Here is a 19602-nt window from a genome sequence, read left to right as displayed (position 1 = left end):
TCTGGAAGATTGTCTCTCCAACCAAGCCCTGTGCTTCGGGTGGGGTATGCAATAATGAACTGGATATGTTTGTTGCTAGATCCGCGGACCCTCAGGCATTTGTAGTAGGTGTTCTGGTGACTCAATGGGATTGGTTCCACCAGATCTACGCCTTTCAGCTTCTTCAGCTTCTTCCTCGTCATCTCCGCATAATCAAGATGAAGGACATTTTGGTGGTTCACATTGCACTGAATTACCCGGAAGGATGTAGTACTCAGAAATGTGCAGACTCTTGGTGGGCCCTTCCAAATTGACCAGACCTTCTGTCCCAAGGGCCAATCCCTCATCCTGCTTTTCAGGTGCTGGCTTTAACCGCATGACTGTTGAAGTCCAGGTCTTGATGAACAGGCGCCAATTGCATTCAGTGATCTTTACTCTTCTGAAGGTTAGGAGGAAGTTGACTTCTCACAAAGTCTATAACTGTTCCTGGAAGGCCTATTTTGAACAGTGCAAAACAAGGAAATTTGTCCAAGGAAATACACATCCTGTTCTTTCTCCAGTCTTTTATATATCAGCATCTGGCATTGAGTACCATCAAATGGCAAATCTCAGCCATGGCCATTTTGTTTTAGAGATTGTTGGCCTTTCATTTCTTAGTTAGGGCCTTTGTGCAAGGTCTTGCAGACGCAAAGAGCCATTTTTATTTTTACACAATAACGTTTTAATGAGCAAAAGTCTTTTCTCTCCAAGGTGTTTTCCTCCTTCCCATCTTATATCTTACTTTGAAACATCCCAAGGAAATTTCTCTCCACTATCTTAACCACTTGCCTACTGAGCCTTTTTACCCCCTTCCTGCCTATGCCAATTTTCAGCTTTCAGTGCTGTCATACTTTGACAATTGCGCAGTCATACAACACTGTACCCAAATTACATTTTTATCATTTTTTTTTACATAACTAGAGCTTTCTTTAGATGGTATTTAATCACTGCAGGGTCTTTTTTATTTTTTGTTTACAAAAAAATGAAAATAGACCAGAAATTTAGAAAAATAAGTTTTTCTTAGTTTTTGTCAGTAAATTTTGTAAATAAGTAGATTTTTTCCTTCACGGATGGGCACTGAATGGGCCCTGATAGGCTGCACTAATGAGGCGGCACTGATGAGGAGGCACTAATATGCCGCATTGATAGGCGGCGCGGTTGGGCAATGATAGGCGGCACTGAAAGGCAGCACTGATTGGCATCACTGGGCACTGATTGGTTTTAGTGATGGCCACTGCTGGGGCTGTACTGTAATCAGGGCACTGATGATCTGTACAGGTCTCCCCTGTGAGGAGATGCCACTGATTGGCATCTAAACGGTACTTCCTTGTTTACATGTGACCGGATGTGATTAGACACAGCCCATCACATGGGTAAAGAGCCACATCACCGGCTCTTTATCGATATCGGGGATCGTGCTGTGTCCTAGAAACATGCCGCAGCCGCGATTGGCGCTTTCCTGACTAGTTGGCTGCTTAAGCACATGACACAAGTAGGGTAGTCTTTAGCAATGGCAATATAGCCTCCTTAGGATAGCTTTTCTGTTTGTAACACATTTGTTCTGTATCTTCTCTAACTTCCCTTGTCCCTTTAGTAAACCCTGTTCTTTGGATACGCCATACATGCTCCCCTTTGTTGTGATTCAGTATGCCTGGTTAGAAGTCTATGGAGTTCTTTACTAATGTAGTTAAAGAATACAGCTGAACAATTCAGCCAGTTGGGTTCCACATATTGTCTGTACAAGTTCTTTAAAGCGCCCTTTTGTTGTGCTCTCTGGTGGCTCTCTTGCTGCATGAGGTAGTCATACCTTATTTGCTTCATATAAAGGTATCCATTGAACATGTCACAGGAGTTTTAACGTAACAGACATCACATTGCAAAGATCTTCCAGAAAAATTCACCAACTTGATGAATGCATCAATGACAGGGTTAGTAGTTTTCCCAAGTAAGAGCGTCACCACTCAGACAAGAAACCCTATAGACCAGTGGTCATCAACCCTGTCCTCAGGGCCCACTAACAGGCCAGGTTTTATGTATTACCTTGGGGAGATGGAGACTAGAATACGGCAATCACTGAGCAGCAAATTATTTCACCTGTGATGTATTTCAGTTATCTTGCAAACCTGGCCTGTTAGTGGGCCCTGAGGACAGGAGTTGATGACCACTGCTATAGACCACCATTGCTCAGTGTATGATTTGAGCTGTCCATTGTAGCATTATGAAAACGTGGTCTAGGAGGATAGACTACAGAAAAGCCATCTGTGTGACCTAGAGCCGACCTGGTAGATATTTGAGGTCTGAGGTAATTGTATAATTTGGATCCTCCTTAGCATCTTCCCAATGTTTGGCAAGAGTGCATTTGGTTTTAGTGGCTCTTAGGTGTGTGTCCAATTGGTAACAGATGACAAAGCAGGCAGCCAAACTTAGATACCAAAATTTTCAGGTGACATGCAAAGTCGAGTCAGGACAGTTGAGAAAGAACAAGTATGCAGATTAGGAATTCTGACATTTTCAGATTTTTAAGCCATTTATTCTAAAGTACAAAAATGTTCTAATGTTGCAGAAACAACTTCTGACAGTTTTAAGGTCTTCATGCTATTTGTACTGTAGAATTCTGAGCACAGTAATAGTGCTACAGGCTGATATGAATAATTTTCAAAGAATATTAGTTGCTCAAGAGTTCTTATATATGTAGAACACTTTGTGTTATGATTTCAAAGGCAATATTGTACAGTGTACCAATGGCTAAACTTTATTTACTGTAGACCTTTTGTTTCTGTGCTGTCACCCAGGAACCCTAATATACTGTACAGTATGTGGTCATACAACTTAGTATATATTTAGGGGAAATTGTGTGCTCCATATGTGATTAAATGATATGTTTCATTTTGAAATTAGAGGACGAAAGGTAGAAATATGAGAAGCAGTCTACTGCATCCCTCACCTTTCTTGGAATTACACCTTTCGTAGCCAAGGCCTATATCACATTTTTAGAAAGATGGGTATGCTTATTTGCCTATACACAAAGATAATGGAGCCATTCTGTTAGCTGAACCAATATACTATATATAAGGCATATAATTTTTATAGAAAACAGCTATATACAGTATGTTGTAATAGAGTAAAAACTATATGATATATGGGGGTGTCATACACACTGTGATATTGTCAGTGATAAAGAGGCAAGAAAAAGAAGGTCAGATGATGACTGCCACAGGCATCTTCACTCTTTGTGGCCTGAAGCATGTAGGGTTTTCAAGATACTTAGCAGTCACGTGAGCTAGTTTAGTCTTGTGGTCCTGTGGTGGTATACAGCCCTCCTGAACTTTTCTTGTAGGTGCTCTATCAATGATGTTTTTACTACTAGTGTTTTTGTTGTACATCTCACTCACCAATAAAGTGTGCATGGATAGAAAAGATGATTATATGTTTATTATATTATATGTTTAATGTCTGGAGATCAGCACTGGCACTCCTTATAGTTTATTACTGCCTTCTGAAAAATGTAAACTGGATCATCCATTTTCTTTCTTTCTTTCTTTCTTTCTTTCTTTCTTTCTTTCTTTCTTTCTTTCTTTCTTTCTTTCTTTCTTTCTTTCTTTCTTTCTTTCTTTCTTTCTTTCTTTCTTTCTTTCTTTCTTTCTTTCTTTCTTTCTTTCTTTCTTTCTTTCTTTCTTTCTTTCTTTCTTTCTTTCTTTCTTTCTTTCTTTCTTTCTTTCTTTCTTTCTTTCTTTCTCCGTATTTAACCAAAAATGTAATAGATTGCAGCTTACCAATCAGTAGATGTAGTGACAGCATTCGTTTTCTTTTTAGGCTTTTTTTTTCCCCCCCCCTCTGTTTTCACCTGGTGATCTGGCTAGTAACACCCCTGTATTAGAACCCCCCACTCTGGATGAAGGAGCACAGGGACACCTTTGAACAACAGCATCGTCAGTCTAGGGCGAGGGTGGTGTTAGATATACTAGCTGAATTAGAAACTACTTCTTTAAAGTAGTTCAAAGGGTTTTTTTACCGTAATCCATTCTCTGCATTAACGTTTTCCAGCCGATGGTACGCATATATGCTGCCTCTCGGTGGATGGGCTTTAACGCAGAGAAGCCGCATATATGCAGCCCTATGTAAACACTTTTCTGTGCTGAGAGTGCACGACCTGCATGTTCCCAGCACAGTTAAAAAAAAATGGGGACCGGAAAGCTCCCGATGCATACTTATGATCCGGAGCTTTCCGATCATATGACGTTTGTGACAGCCAACCACAGCGGCCACATGACCCGAATGCCTCCCTCCACCTCCCAGCATTTAGAAGCTGGGCCTGGGAGGTGGTGGCAGGAAGGGATTAAAGTAAAAAAAGTGCTGCTCCCCCCCCCCCCCGAAGCACCCCCCTTATACTTACCTAAGCCCAATCTCGATCCAACACTGTGTCAGAGAGCAGTTTCTCTCGGCTCTCTCTCTCCTCATTGGACAGAGAGACAGCAGCAGGAGACATTGGCTCCTGATGCTGTCAATCACAGCCAGTAAGGTGGGGCCAAGGCCAAGCTGCTCTCTGTGTGTCAATGGACACACAGAGCTGGCTTAGGAGCGAGCACACACGAGTGTCCCCAGAGCAAGCAGCTTGCTATGGTGGCACTCGGCAGGGGGGAGGAGGAGACAGCGCCAGCAGGGGACACGAGGAACGAAGGATCGGGGCTTCTCTGTGATAAACTAGCACAGAGCTGGTAAGTATAACATGTTTGTTTCTAAAAAAAAAAAAAAAAAAAAAAAAAAAAAAAAAAAAAAGCTTTGCAGTCACTTTAAGTTCTAAAGGTAAACTTACTACAAACCCTTTTTTTAGACTGCTACAGTCTGTTTCTTTAGTCCAGTATTTCTTGACTTTTTTTAGGTCGCGGCACCACCCTTTTAAAAATGCCAAATCCTGAGGCACTCCAGTCTAAAATGTAAAAAGCCTAAATGTTACTTATCGGACGGAAACCTGACCTCTGGTAATGATACACACACAAGGAAGGAATTAACATCACATCAGAAGCCCCCCTTTACATCCGAGTATACCTTTCACCAGTGGCAGCTGGGGCTCAACATTTTTGGGGGGGCGCAAACAAACTGAAAAATTCTGAAAAAAAAAACATCAATTGCAGCCTCACTGTGCCATTAAATGCAGCCACTGTGCCCATCAATGGCCGCCACTGTACCCATCAAACGCAGCCACTGTGCCATATCAAATGCTCCCACTGTGCCCATCAAATGCTGCCACTGTGCAATATCAAATGCTCCCATTGTGCCATATCAAATGCTCCCATTGTGCCATATCAAATGCTCCCACTGTGCCATATCAAATGCTCCCACTGTGCCATATCAAATGCTCCCACTGTGCCATATCAAATGCTCCCACCGTGCCATATCAAATGCTCCCACTGTGCCATATCAAATGCTCCCACTGTGCCACATCAAATGCTCCCACTGTGCCATATCAAATGCTCCCACTGTGCCCATCAAATGTTCCCACTGTGCCCATCAAATGCTCCCACTGTGCCCATCAAATGCTGCTACTGTGCCATATCAAATACTCCCACTGTGCCCATCAAACGCAGCCACTGTGCCATATCAAATGCTTCCACTGTTAACATCAAATGCTGCCAGTGTGCCCCCCCCCCCTCTGCCCGGGCACTTACCCTGTCTCTCAGTGGGGCAGCGGGTTACGGCTGCGAGCAGTGTCCTCCATGCTCCTCTATGTCTTTTCCCGTCTTCTCTTTCCGTCCTCTGCTTCCGTCCTCTGCTATGATTGGATGCCTGATAGGCGTCCAATCACAGCGCCTGTCGTTTCAGCCAATCAGGTGACAGACCCGAACACCTGATTGGCGGAGATGCGGTTCAGTGTTAGGAAAGCGAATATTCATTCGCTTTCCTAACACAGCTGTGTGAACTGCGAGCGCCAAGTATGGCGCTCGCTGTTTACTGTTTTTGATATGCCTATTAGAGCCTACAGGTCTCAATCAGGTGCTTCAAAAAAAAAAATACCCCGCCGCTGTAATTTAGGCACCCGAAAAGGGGCTGGGCGCCTGAATAGGGGGTGACAGAGGTGGCCATTGATAGATTCATGTAATGCATGACTCTATCTATTGGTGATAGAGGGGTGGCTGGAGAGAGGGGGCGGCGACCGTGCGCCCTTATGGACGTACCGCCACTGCCTTTCACGTCCAAATTCGTCCTTTTTGTCTGAATCCCCCCATCACATCAGAGTCCCCCCAATCACACAGTCCCCTCTTCACATCAGAGCCCTACCTTCTGACTCTAGCAGCAGAGGGCAGGAGGTGGTGGAACCGGTCTCGAGGAGTGGGACCTACGTCCGCCCCTGAATGCTGGGGGGGCAGCCCTGCTTGCCACCTGCCCTGGATCAGCATCATGTGATTCCACAGTGCAGACTGGTCAGCCATCAACACCATAGAAACAAATGACGCCATGTGTTCTAGCCATAGAGTGTCATTGGTTGTTATGATGCTGGGGGCCGGGTCGCCGACATGGCGACTTAAGATGCTGATCCAGGACACACAAGGACCCATGCTTACAGCACCCCATTATACTAATGATACAAGAAAAGTTTGTGTTATAATAGTATATAATAAAACCAAAAACCCTGCGCTTGCTCAGTGATTTAGCAGCTAACACAACAAATAGAAATTTTGCTCAAAACAACAAGTGTAACAAAGTGTAGCGCTGTGGTACTAAATTAAATAACCATAATAAGTAGTGAGATACAATAAAAATTGTATAGTAAGAAAAATATAATAAAATATAATAAAAATAAAGTCTCTAATGTTCTCTAAATATCAATCATGTATAATGGTTAATCACAGTCCATTTTGAAACAAAGCAGTTCTGATCACCATCTGAGTAGTCAATATAGTAGATGAAAAGTGAAAATGTTAATGTGATAATACCGCCACCAAAATGAAATGGAGGCTTACCAGAAAGTTTGAACCCAAGAGAGCATATGCTCTATGGGTCAAACCAGCTTATATTGCCCACCGGCAACGGAGGAGGAGCCTTGGGAGCCAACAGTAATTGGGGTCCTGAGAGCTTTCACAGGATCTTCTCCATATAGGTGGTTATATATCCAGGAAAATGGCCCATAGGAAATAAAAAAGGGGCCACATAGCGTAATTCCGTAAACAGGGAAAATAGTTAATAAAAGTAAAACACTTACATTTAAGTAGTTTAAAAAAGCGTTTAGTGTAAAATCGTGGTGGCAGTGGAGTCCTCCGACGCATTTCGTCTCACTAGACTTCATCTGGGGTGCTCATCCACTGCAGCCATACTCCTTAATAAAGACACTGTGACCCCTATGATGAGAATCCAGCTCGTACAGTATCTAAGTAGTATAAAAAAAAAAATTTAATACCTGTACACATAGTTTGTAGGTGCTATAACTTTCACGCAAACCAGTCAATATACACTTATTATTATTATACAGGATTTCTATAGCGCTAACAGTTTGCGCAGCGCTTTACAACAGTAGGGCAGACAGTACAGTTACAATACAATTCAATACAGGAGAAATTGGAGAGCCCCGCTTATTGGGATTTTTTTCATCAAAAACATGTAGCAGAATACAAATTGGCCAAAATTTATGAAGAAATATGATTTTTTTTTTTTGCATGTTTTAAAGCAGAAAGTAAAAAAATAATAAGTTTTTTTTTCAGGATTTTCTGTCTTTTTTTCGTTTATATTTCAAAAAATAGAAAACCCAGTGGTGATCAAATGGCACCAAAAGAAAGCTGTATTTGTGGGGTAGCAAAGTAGCAAAAAATGGTCTGGTCATGAAGGGGGTAAAACCTTCCAGAGCTGAAGTGGTTTAAGAGGAAACAAATTAAAATAAAAATCTTAAAATAACGTTGTTGCATAAATATGCACTCCCTTAAACTGATACTTTATTTTTCTAAATTCAAATTACTTACAATAATTTAGAAAGCCATCCACAACTCTGTCCCCCACTACATCACTAGCCTAGTCTCAAAATACCAACCTAATCGGCCTCTTCGTTCCTCCCAAGACCTCCTGCTCTCTAGCTCCCTCATCACCTCCTCCCATATCTGCCTCCAGGACTTCTCCCGAGCCTCGCCCATCCTCTGGAATTCCCTACCCCAATCTGTCAGACTGTCTCCAAATTTGTCCACTTTTAGGCGATCCCTGAAAACTTTCCTCTGCAGAGAAGCCTATCCTGCCTCCATCTAACAACTGCACTATTTTCTCCATTAGCTCATCCCCCACAGCTATTACCCTTTTGTATAACTTGACCCTCCCTCTTAGATTGTAAGCTCTAAAGAGCAGGGCTCTCTGATTCCCCCTGTATTGAATTGTATTGTGCTTGTACTGTCTGCCCTCATGTTGTAAAGCACTGCGCAAACTGCCGGCGCTATATAAATCCTGTATAATAATATAATAATACTGTGTTGAAGCACTTTTGACTTTATAAGAGCATTCAGTCTTTTGGGGTAGAAATCTATCAGCATGGCACAACTTGCCTCAGGAATCTCTGCCCACTCTTCCTTGTAAAAGTGCTTCAAATCTGTCAGAGTGTGAGAACATCTCCTGTGCACAGCCCTCTTCAGATCGATCACCCTACGGATTTTCACATGGATTCAAATCAGGGCTCTGGCTGAGCCAATCCTAAACGTTGATCCTCTTCTGGTGAAGCCATTCTTTTGTTGATTTGGAGGTATGCTTTGGGTCATTGTTGTGCTGTTGTGCTCAGCTTTTTAGCAGAGGTTTGAAGGTTTTGCATCAAAATTTACTGAAGTTTGGAACTGTTCATAAGTTCCTTCACCTTGGCTAAAGCTCTAGTTTCAGATGAAGAAAAATAGCTGCCATCACCATGCTTCACTGTAGGTATGATGTGGTGTTGTGTTTTGTTTTTATTTTGGTTGGTGATGCACAGTCTTGGTTTATCAACAAACACACTTTTTGGAAATATGATCAGAAAGTTCAGTCTTGGTTTTACAGTATCAGACCATAACACATTTTCCAAACATGCTTTTGGCAGACTTGATGTAGGTTTTTGCAAATTGTAGCCAGAATTGAATATTTTTTCTTAGTAAGAAAAGGCTTCCATCTTACCAACCTACCCCACAGCACAGATATATAAAAAATATGGGACATTGATGTCACATGTAGTGCACAACTTGTACTAGCCACAAATTCCTTCAGCTCATTTAAAGCGGAGTTCCGCTTAAAAAAATAAAAATAAAAGTCAGCAGCTACAAATACTGCAGCTGCTGACTTTTAATAATCAGATACTTACCTGTCCTAGGGTCCAGCGATGTGGGGGATCGAAGCCTCATTCGTTTCCCCCTCTGCTCGGCGGCGCTGGCATTGTAACTGTGGGCGCCCGGCTGTGGCTTCACCGCCGGGCACCCACTGCGCATGCGCAATCACCTAGGACCTGTCACATGTCCCAGATGATTGCCTAGAGCAGTGGTTCTCAACTCCTGTCAACTCCTGTCCTCGGGACCCACTAACAGGCCAGGTTTGCAGGATAACTGAAATACATCACAGGTGATATAATTTGCTGCTCAGTGATTGCAGTATTCTAGTCTGCATCTCCCCAAGGTAATACTTAAATTCTGGCCTGTTAGTGGGTCCTGAGGACCGGAGTTGAGAACCACTGGCCTAGAGGGAGGGGCAGGGCTGATCTCCCTTCCTGCGCCGAGAGAAGTGACATCAGGAGCCCAGACGCTGAAGGAGGCAGATTACGAGGGACCCCCTAGCAACAAGCATTAAGAGGTGAGTAAAAAAAAAAATTTCTCCAAATGTTTTTTTTTTTCTTTTTTTTTAATGCACATTAATGAAATTTTTATTTTTTTTTGGGGGGGGGGGTGGAACTCCACTTTAATGTTGCTGTAGGCCTCTTGGCAGCCTCCTGGACCAGTTTTCTTCTTCTTTTACATTTTAGGGGCTGACCATCCAAGAAATGTCTGCAGAAGTCACACTGGGGTTGATTTACTAAAACTGGAGAGTGCAAAATCTGGTGCAGCTCTGCATTGAAATCAATCAGCTTCCAGGTTTTATTGTCAAAGCCTAACCGAACAAGCTGAAGTTAGAAGCTTTTTGGTTACCATGCACAGCTGCACCAGATTTCGCATTCCCTAGTTTTAGTAAGATAAATGGGCATGCATCTTGTGTATGATATTATGGTTACCCTAAAACAGCCATTCTCAACCAGTAGCAGCCGGTGTTGTTTTTTTTTTCGGAGGGGGGCAGCAAACAAACCCACCCCCCCAGTTGGCGGCACCCCCACCCGCTCGCTCTAGGTCAGTGATCAGCACTTACCCAATAGGTTGCAGGCGTGCAGCAGCTCCTGTGTGTCCTCTTCCGCCGTGCATCTCCTCTCTCTCCTCTCTCCTCCTCCTAGGCCCTTTGAGCCAATCGGGTGACAGGTCTCACAACCCGCTTCCTGATTGCCCGGGAGGAGGATTAGTGTGAGAATAGCAAATATTCTTTTGCTATTCTCACACAACTGGGTGGCCTCGGAGCGCAGTTCATTTTGTATGCATATTAGAGCCTCTGGCTCCAATTACATGCTTCAAACCCCCCCCCCCTTTGGAATCCATGGTCCGGTGTCCCTGCATGTAGATCAGGGGGCCGGACGCATGGGTGGGGGGGGCCTCTAATGGACAGGACGCCACTGCAATCGACCTCCCATCTGATGGTGCCTGCAGATTTCCAAGGCCAACATGACTTGGCAGATCCAACCGCTTGACACTTTGGGGTTGATTTACTAAAGGCAAATAGATTGTGTACTTTGCAAAGTGCAGTTGCTCCAGGACTGAGTAAATGAGAAAAGCTTTACTTTGAAAAGAATACCCAATCATGTGCTAGGGAAAAAAAGAGCATTTTTTCTTGCACTTGATTGGATGATGGAAATCAGCAGAACCTGTGCTCCTTTACTAAGCTCTGGAGCAACTGCTCTTGCAGAGTGCAAATGCATTTTTCAAATAGCACAGTCTTTTTGCCTTTAGTAAATCAACCCCTTTATCTCACTATCTTTTTAGATGTTTGCAATTCTAACCACTGCTGTAAGGAGATTTTTTCCCATGGACTCACAATGAATTGACTGGGTTCCCCAAAAAGCTGAAAATTATTTCAGGAGTTGTAGGGTGAAAAGGTTACTTCATAAAGTGTATATTTGTCCTGTATTAAACTTATCTGTCAAGCAAATGCATGGCTTTGTTGGCTCCCTTATAGTTGCCTCCATGCATTATCTGTGTGCTAAAGTGCCCCAAGTACCCCAGGAAAACAGGCTGTTCTGATGAGGAAATGGCTACAAGCTCTCCATGCATGTTGGCTATGGCTTGCAGGCATCACTTCAATCAGTATGCAAGAGTAAGCTTGGAGCTGGCTGAATGTTTCCTCATCAGAACACCCCACTTTTCTGGGGTCCTGTTCTGCCAAAGGGCATGGAGGCAATGTGAAGGGGCCAACTCCACTGCATAACTGTCCTTTAAATACGTTTTGTATGGCTGGTCCTACACTAGACAATTTGATTATACATTCTCAAAACTAGGTAATATGAGGACAAACCTACACAATCATTAATCTAATCAGATAGGATCTTTCATAGCTTAATTGTCAGTAAATCTAAAGTAGATTGTACAATCAGATTGTATGGTCAGTCTATAATGTCAAGAGTAGTCCTGTAAACTGATAGTCCACTCAGAAGAAAACATATTAGGAACTTCCAGGGATTGATTTTTCTGACCACGTCAGTCTGTTACAAGGATCAATTTATTAGAAAATCAGTTTTTATTAGACCAACAAACGATCAGCTTAGAAATAGACCGCTATGTCAAGTCTTGGTGGGGAGTAGGGGGGGGGGGGGGCGCCTGACTCCTACAGCAGATCAGACCACCGGCATCTATTTATTTCTTGTATCACTTTTCACCCAATCATTCTTTAAGTATCTCACAACCAAAATGACAAAGACCCAAAAAAATCTTCAGTTTCTGCGAGGAAAAAAATGTATCACAGGTGATTCCAGGGGGGGAACCCAAAGTGTCTATTTTAGGTTATCTATTACCTTTGGGGTGTTTATTCTACTGGTAATGTTATATTATTGTGCATTCCTGTTTAGTTAAACCACTACCACCATTTGTAGGTTATAGTAATTCTGTCGCCCACCTTTTTCCGGGTTTATGGAATGAGAACTAGTTTAGGTTTTTATTTTTTTTTTTATAAAAAAATAAAAAAGGTTTTCACTGCCAGTTTTCCTGGCTGTGAAAACCTTTTTTATTTTTTTATTTTTTATTATTTAAATTACCAAAAAAAACCTTTTTGGACAGTAAACTAGTTCTCATTCCATAGCCGGACGGTCCCGACTGCTGCGCTGCACAGACATCTCATAATGAAAAATGTAAAGCTATACAAGTTTTTTTTTTTTCTTGCTCCCCTGCAGCCCTATAATTTATAGGTATACAAATTATCATTATAAATACTGCTGTTACACTAAAGCATTGGTGGTTGCTACTAATTGTACTCGAGCAAGTACAATTAGTAGCAACCTTTAAAATAATAAGCAAAAAATAAAATAAAATTATGAGTAATATTTAAGTAACAAGCCGTTATATACCTTATTTATATTAAAAATTAAAAATAAGAGGTAATCTTCCTTATCGGAATCCTAATTGAATTGCAGTCACACTCTCAGGAGTTGGTAAATCTAGTTCCGAGGTCCCAGAAAGTCGATTTGCCGGGTCAGTGTCTATACAAAGGACAGGGCAGGTGTACAATCACCGCTAATCAATGACAAGGAAGGATCCATTCCATCATCATCCGCCAAACAACAGTCCCCATTCACACCTGTGCCAGGCTCGGGGGACCAGGGGCACCATGGACTGGCAGGGCATGCTGAAACTTGTGGTTCAACAGTAACCACAGCATCGCAGATCTGTGTGCCGATTTAACATACACTGCCAATATCTCACTGAAATAGCATGCATGACCTGCTTATCCACTACAAAATACATTACAGTATGAAAGAAAGAAAAAAACAACGTTTTTAAGCAAAAACATCTATTGATTTCCTATACAATGTAAATCTGCAAAAAAAAAAAATCAGAATATTTTAGATTCCGCTACTTAAAATTGGTTTATGATTTTTTAAAAATCTGTTCTTTTTCATTAAATTATTTTAAGAATTTCCCGGAAGTTTTAGTTGCCTTTTTTGCAAATTATAGTAATATGTTCAGTAAATAATAGTGGTAATAATACACGTTGTAAATAATAGTGGTAATAATACACGTTGTAAATAATAGTGGTAATAATACACGTTGTAAATAATAGTGGTAATAATATATGTTGTAAATAATAGTGGTAATAATATATGTTGTAAATAATAGTGGTAATAATATATGTTGTAAATAATAGTGGTAATAATAATGGCAATAATAATATAGTAATAATGTTTTTATGTACAAACATTATTTTCTAAAAAAAATATATAAAGACAAGCCAGATTTATGGAGAATCTGTTAAATAATTTATTGAATATACAAAGTTTTTTTTTCCAGTAACTGGAGGACAATATTTTAATCCAACTCAAATAAACCATTATTTTGGTATCTCTTTTTTCATCTCTTTTTTTTTGGCTGGAGTGTCAATGTGGAAAACTTCAAGAGCTTTTTTTCTGCATTGGGAAAAAACACACCACAAAATTGTGTAATCTGATATATACAAAGTAGGAGGAAAAGCAGCTGTACAAAAAAGTAACAAAGTGTGTTTATATATATATATAGATCTGGGTGTGAGCGGTGCTGTAATTACAGAGTGGATATTTGGGGGGGTCGTCGTGACCCCCTATAGTCGGTCCCTTTTAGCCCAATATACAGGAGCAATAAGATCATTTTTATAACTTATTCTGTAAAAAATTATATACATCTCAACATACATTTTCAGCTGTACAACACATAGCACTTTAAACATACACTTACAACTCTTATTTATAATTGGAATACCCTGGTCATTTCAGCTTGTAAAGCGCTTGTTTTTGGGGGGGCTGGGAGAGGTCCTTAGGGTGTGGGGGGGGGGGAGATTTAGAGGAGTCACAAGTCTCTTCTTGTGGATCACAAGGTGTCCGAGTTATTGCTGCACGGGCTCAGCAAGTTCAAGTTTGTGCTTTTGTGCTTTTTCAACAACCTGGAGATTTTCTCGTCGTCGGAGTTCGGATCTAGGGGCTTGTTGTATTCATCATCGTCCTCATTATCCGAACTCTCCTTCATCTTCTCCGTCTCCGAATCGTGCTTTTTCTTGGCTGTGGCCATCTCTGCCGCATGTCGCTTCCTCCATTTGGTCCTGCGGTTCTGAAACCACACCTAGGCAAAGAGAGAAATTATTATTATTTTATTATTATTATTTATACACTGGGGAATCTCAGTACCCTGTCATTCTATATCGGTTCCACAACTAAGTGTAACAAACTAATAATGTTTCATACATGTCGCATACTTTCATTTCTGTATATAAATAAATAAAAGTACACAAAGATTAAAAAAACACACACAACACAACAAAGTCCTCATTTCGCAAACTATTGTCTGATTACAGTAAGATTAGATAGATAGATAGATAGATAGATAGATAGATAGATAGATAGATAGATAGATAGATAGATAGATAGATAGATAGATAGATAAATGTGTGTGTTAAATAAAACACATGATGGGGTTGATTTACTAAAATCGGAAAGTGCAAAATCTAGTACAGCTCTGCATAGAAACCAATGAGCTTCTAGTTTTCTAGTTTGTGTGTTTTTTTTTTTTTTTGTCAACGCTTAATTGAACAAGCTGAAGTTAGATAGATAGATAAAACTGAAGGGTGCAAAATCTGGTGCAGCTGTGCAGCCAATTATCTATCTATCTATCTATCTATCTATCTATCTATCTATCTATCTATCTATCTATCTATCTTCTCTAATATTAGAATTATTAGATAATTGTAATCTGTAATTGTATACTACAGTTATAGAATACTAATCTATAATTCTAGTATTAAAGATTAGTAATTTGACTGGCACATATATAAATAATAACAGCAACATATACTATCGAGTATCACTATGACTCCACACAATATTGTCCCCTACTATTTATAAATGTAATATGAAACACTTTGTGATTTATTGTATTCACATAGTATAACTTTTAACAGATGCAATTTATTGGTATCACTATAACCCCACACAATACTCTTGTGTGTAATTGTATGTATAAATTTAGATATTTAAGTGTCTGTATTTAGTTATGTATTTAGATATGAATATATGTCGGTGTATTTTGTATGTATGTTTATCTGCTTGTTTTAGCATGTATGTGTTTTTAGTTATTTATAAGTTTGTGTATTTTTATGTATTTATGTTTATATGTGTGCCTTTTTTATTTATGTTTGCATTTAGACTTCCTAATGTGTGTGTGTGTGTGTGTGTGTGTGTGTGTGTGATACGTATCTGTGTATGTATTTAGACATTTATACGGGTATGTTACAAACATATAGATTCGAAAATCCAACCTCAATTTAAAATGTGAATAGCTAAATTCAACAATGTTTCATATTGCATTCTTTTCTCACGCTACTACATTGTTTCTTGACGCCCAGATAATGATACAATATAAAATGTCTGACAAAACAAGGTCAGTAATGCGTGTATCCTGTAAACTGGCTAAATGCACTGTGTAATATACACAAGTGCTGGTTTACAAGTACTTGTCGGATTAAATTAAAAATATGTAAAATGATTCAATAAGCTCAGCTGCAACATGACTATTTTTAAGGTATAAATCGTATATACATATATTGGTGAACGCATTAAAATTATTTAGTTTAAATTCTGTTTAAAAGATGCATAGGAACTGAGAATCAGATTATGAATAATGTTAGAAAAGAAAAACACAAGTTAACAGGTTTTTAAATAAGCATTCGCAAATAATTAACAGAACAATGCACATGTGATGAGAGTTAAAAATGTATATAAAATGTATATAAAATTCTAAGTATGTGTACGATTTTTTATATATATTATATATATAAATTTATATTATATTTATATTTTATATATATATATAATATATAATTTTTTTGTTTTGTTTTCATTCAACAAGAATCACAGACACTACAGTGCTCACCTCGCAGTGACAATTATGTTTACTAGAAGTTGAAAATATTCACTTTGATCCAATCATGTGAAAAACAAAATTCCTGTTTACTTATTTAAACTGCACATGATTGGGCATGCAAAGTGAACATAAATGTGTTTCTTACATACAGATAATTAATGTGAATAATTACACAGTTGTGTGAAGATTCTATCCTCGATGGCTATAGAATGAATATATACACCATTCTGTATTTTACATTGCTGTATTTTATTGTCTCTTAACTGGGCTTAATATAATAATTAAACGTTTCTATAAGTGTGTGTGTGTGTATATATATATATATATATATATATATATATATGTATATATATGTGTGTGTGTGTGTGTGTGTTATGATAAAGTTCCCTGTTTCTAGCAGTTGCTCTTCTTCTTAAATTATTAATACAAACATCTGAGAATTTGTTTTGAGACTTTATGGTTTACTATTTCCACTTTGTGACAGTTGTTTACATGTGGCCCTTCTATAACGCAATCCTATGGATATGGATATGGAATAGATGCTTATTTGTATAAACCTGTCAGATCCATACAGTGCAATGTGAGGTCCAGCTCTTACCTTGACCTGAGATTCTGTCATGCCCAGGGAGTAGGCCAGGCGAGCTCTCTCCGGACCTGCCAGATATTTGGTCTGTTCAAATGTCTTTTCCAAAGCAAAAATCTGCTGTCCTGAGAATGTGGGTCTGGAGTGCTTCTTTTTGCCGTCTTTATCCAGCATCATCCCAGCCTGGCCTGCAATGATCAACCAAAGACGTCTTACATACAGTCATTTCACCTACAGCACAGAAAACATGTGAGAGCGATTTACTAAGAGAGTTCTAATGATTACTAAGTTTAGTGAATAAAATGAGGCTTTGATCATTTTGAATATCCAATGTGCAAATTAAAATAAAACAAGACTTTTGCACATGATTGGATTACTGAAGGGCACAGCTTCACCTTGTTTACTAAGTGAACGTTCACAAGTGTGAAAACGCTTTCCTGCTAATAAATCAATTTAGGAGGCAACAGAGAGGAACTTATATTTTATTTGCACCATTTTCCTATTAGGAATATTCTTTGTTGCAGCTAATTGATTTGTGCACTATAATGTAGATAATAACATACTGTTAAGTGATAACAGATAATACTGAAGTGTAATTAGTAGAAGGTGCAATGTCACCTTTATACTCTTCAGGGGAGTTGTGAGACTTTACTGCATATGTTGACTCCAGTAAGGCCCTAGAAGAGAGTATGATCTGTGTACAAGTGAAATGCATGATCTTCCAGCCTGGAGACTTGTTTAAGAAAACCCCATGGAGTTCAACCAGTAGCAAAAAAAAAAGAAATAAGGGCTGTATATGATCAGTGTAAGTGTAGTGCCTGGTATTCCTGTCTGGAAAGCTAAAGTGTGAACACACAAGTTCATGGAGTCCAACCAATAGAAGAATGGATGGATATGTGCTATGTATGATCACTGTAGAAATGCAGTAATTATAGGTAGCACTGATCATACATAGTAGACTATTACGTCTGAAAAGTTAAATAGGGGGAAAAAATAGAAAAGTACATGAAGTTCAATGAATATAAAAATGATTAATATATATGTGCCAAATATGATCACTTCCAGTATTTGGGCTTCCTGCCTGCAAAGATGTATGATCTCTATAGAAGTGCAATGCATGGTCTTTCTTCCTGAAAAGTTATAGTTGGAAAAAGAGACAAGCCCATAGAGTTTAGCAGTAGAAAACTGAATAATCAAAAACGTGCTATGTATGATCAGTGAAGTTCAGTTTACGGTTTTCCTTGCTGCAAAGTGCTAGGTATGTTTTCTATAGAATTTCAGTGCATGGGCTTTCTGCTTGGAAAGTTTCAGTGGGAAAAAAAGACAAGTCCATGGAGTGCTACAGTAGAAACATTAAGTAAGAATAAATGTAGAATTCGTTATGTATATATATATATATATATATATATATATATATATATATATATGACCTCTATAGAATTGCAACGCATGGCCTTTCTGCCGGAATATTGCTATATATGATTCATATAGAAGTGCAGTATATGGTCTTCCTGCCTGCAAAGTGCTATGTATGTTTTCGGTAGAAGTGCATGGTCTTTCTGCTTGGAAAGTTGCATAGTTGAAAAAAAAACAAGCCCATGGATTTTAAATGAGAGAATAATTAAGTATAGAAATGCAGTATTTAGCCTTTTTGCCTGAATATTGCTATATGTGATCCCTATAGAAATGTAGTATATGTTCTACCTGTCTGGAAAGTTCTATCACTATAGAAGTGCAGTATATATTCTTCGCACCTGGACATTGCTATATATATATATATATAGTTGAATAGTTGAAAAAAAAAAGCCCATGGATTTTAAATTAGAGATTAAATAAATGTAGAAATGCAGTACGAGTCTTTTTGCCTGAATATTGCTATATATGATCCCTATGAAAATGTATATGTTCTTCCTGCCTGAAAAGTCTTATGTATATCTATAAGTGCAGTATATGGTCTTCCTATCTGGAAAGCTCTATCACTATGGAAGTGCAGTATATGTTCTTCCTGCCTGGACATAGCTTCCTGCCTGATCACTATAGAACTGCAGTATATGGACTTCCTGCCTGGATATTGCTATGTATGATCCCTATAGAAGTGCAGTATATATTCTTCCTGCCTGGACATTGCTATATATATATATAATCCCTATAGAAGTGCATCATGGTCTTCCTGCCTGTATATTGCTATGTATGATCTCTATAGAAGTGCATTATGGTCTTCCTGCCTGGACATATATATGACCCCTGAACTGTAGTATATGGACTTCCTGCCTGGATATTGCTATGTATGATCCCTATAAAAGTGCAGTATATATTCTTCCTGCCTGGACATTGCGATATATATATATATATATATATATATATATATATATATATATCTCGCAATCTCCCTAAGTGCAATACATAGTCTTCCTGGCTGTGTATTGCTATATATGATCACTATAGAACTGCAGTATGGACTTCCTGCCTATTGCTATGTATGATCCCTATAAAAGTGCAGTATGTATTCTTCCTGCCTTGCATGGACATTGCTATATATATATAATCCCTATAGAACTGTAGTATATGGACTTCCTGCCTAGATATTGCTATGTATAGATCCCTATAGAAGTGCAGTATATATTCTTCCTGCCTGGACATTTCTATATAAAATCCCTAAGTGCAGTACATGGTCTTCCTGCCTGTATATTGCTATGTTATGATCCCTATAGAAGTGCATTATGGTCTTCCTGCCTGTATATATATATATATAGAGAGAGAGAGAGAGAGCAGAGATCCATATGAAGTGTAGTATATGGTCTTCCTGCCTGTATATTTCTATGTATGATCCCTATAGGTGGTCTTCCT

General features: G+C 39.3%; 1 protein-coding gene across 1 annotated transcript in view; it reads right to left on the bottom strand.

Moving 5' to 3' along the window:
• Positions 1-13520: 13520 nt before the first annotated feature.
• Positions 13521-19602, bottom strand: part of NKX6-2 (NK6 homeobox 2) — a 6993-nt gene continuing 911 nt past the window's right edge. The window contains exons 2-3 of the mRNA XM_073595666.1: positions 16771-16943; positions 13521-14375 (exon numbers count right to left, since the gene is read on the bottom strand). Of these exons, the coding sequence (XP_073451767.1) occupies positions 14127-14375; positions 16771-16943 (422 nt within the window). The 3' untranslated portion in view covers positions 13521-14126. The remainder of the gene's footprint in view (positions 14376-16770; positions 16944-19602) is intronic.

Source organism: Aquarana catesbeiana, linkage group LG08 (assembly GCF_042186555.1).
Source record: "Aquarana catesbeiana isolate 2022-GZ linkage group LG08, ASM4218655v1, whole genome shotgun sequence".
NCBI classification, from domain to species: Eukaryota; Metazoa; Chordata; class Amphibia; order Anura; family Ranidae; genus Aquarana; species Aquarana catesbeiana.
This window is presented reverse-complemented; position numbering and strand designations above follow the sequence as displayed.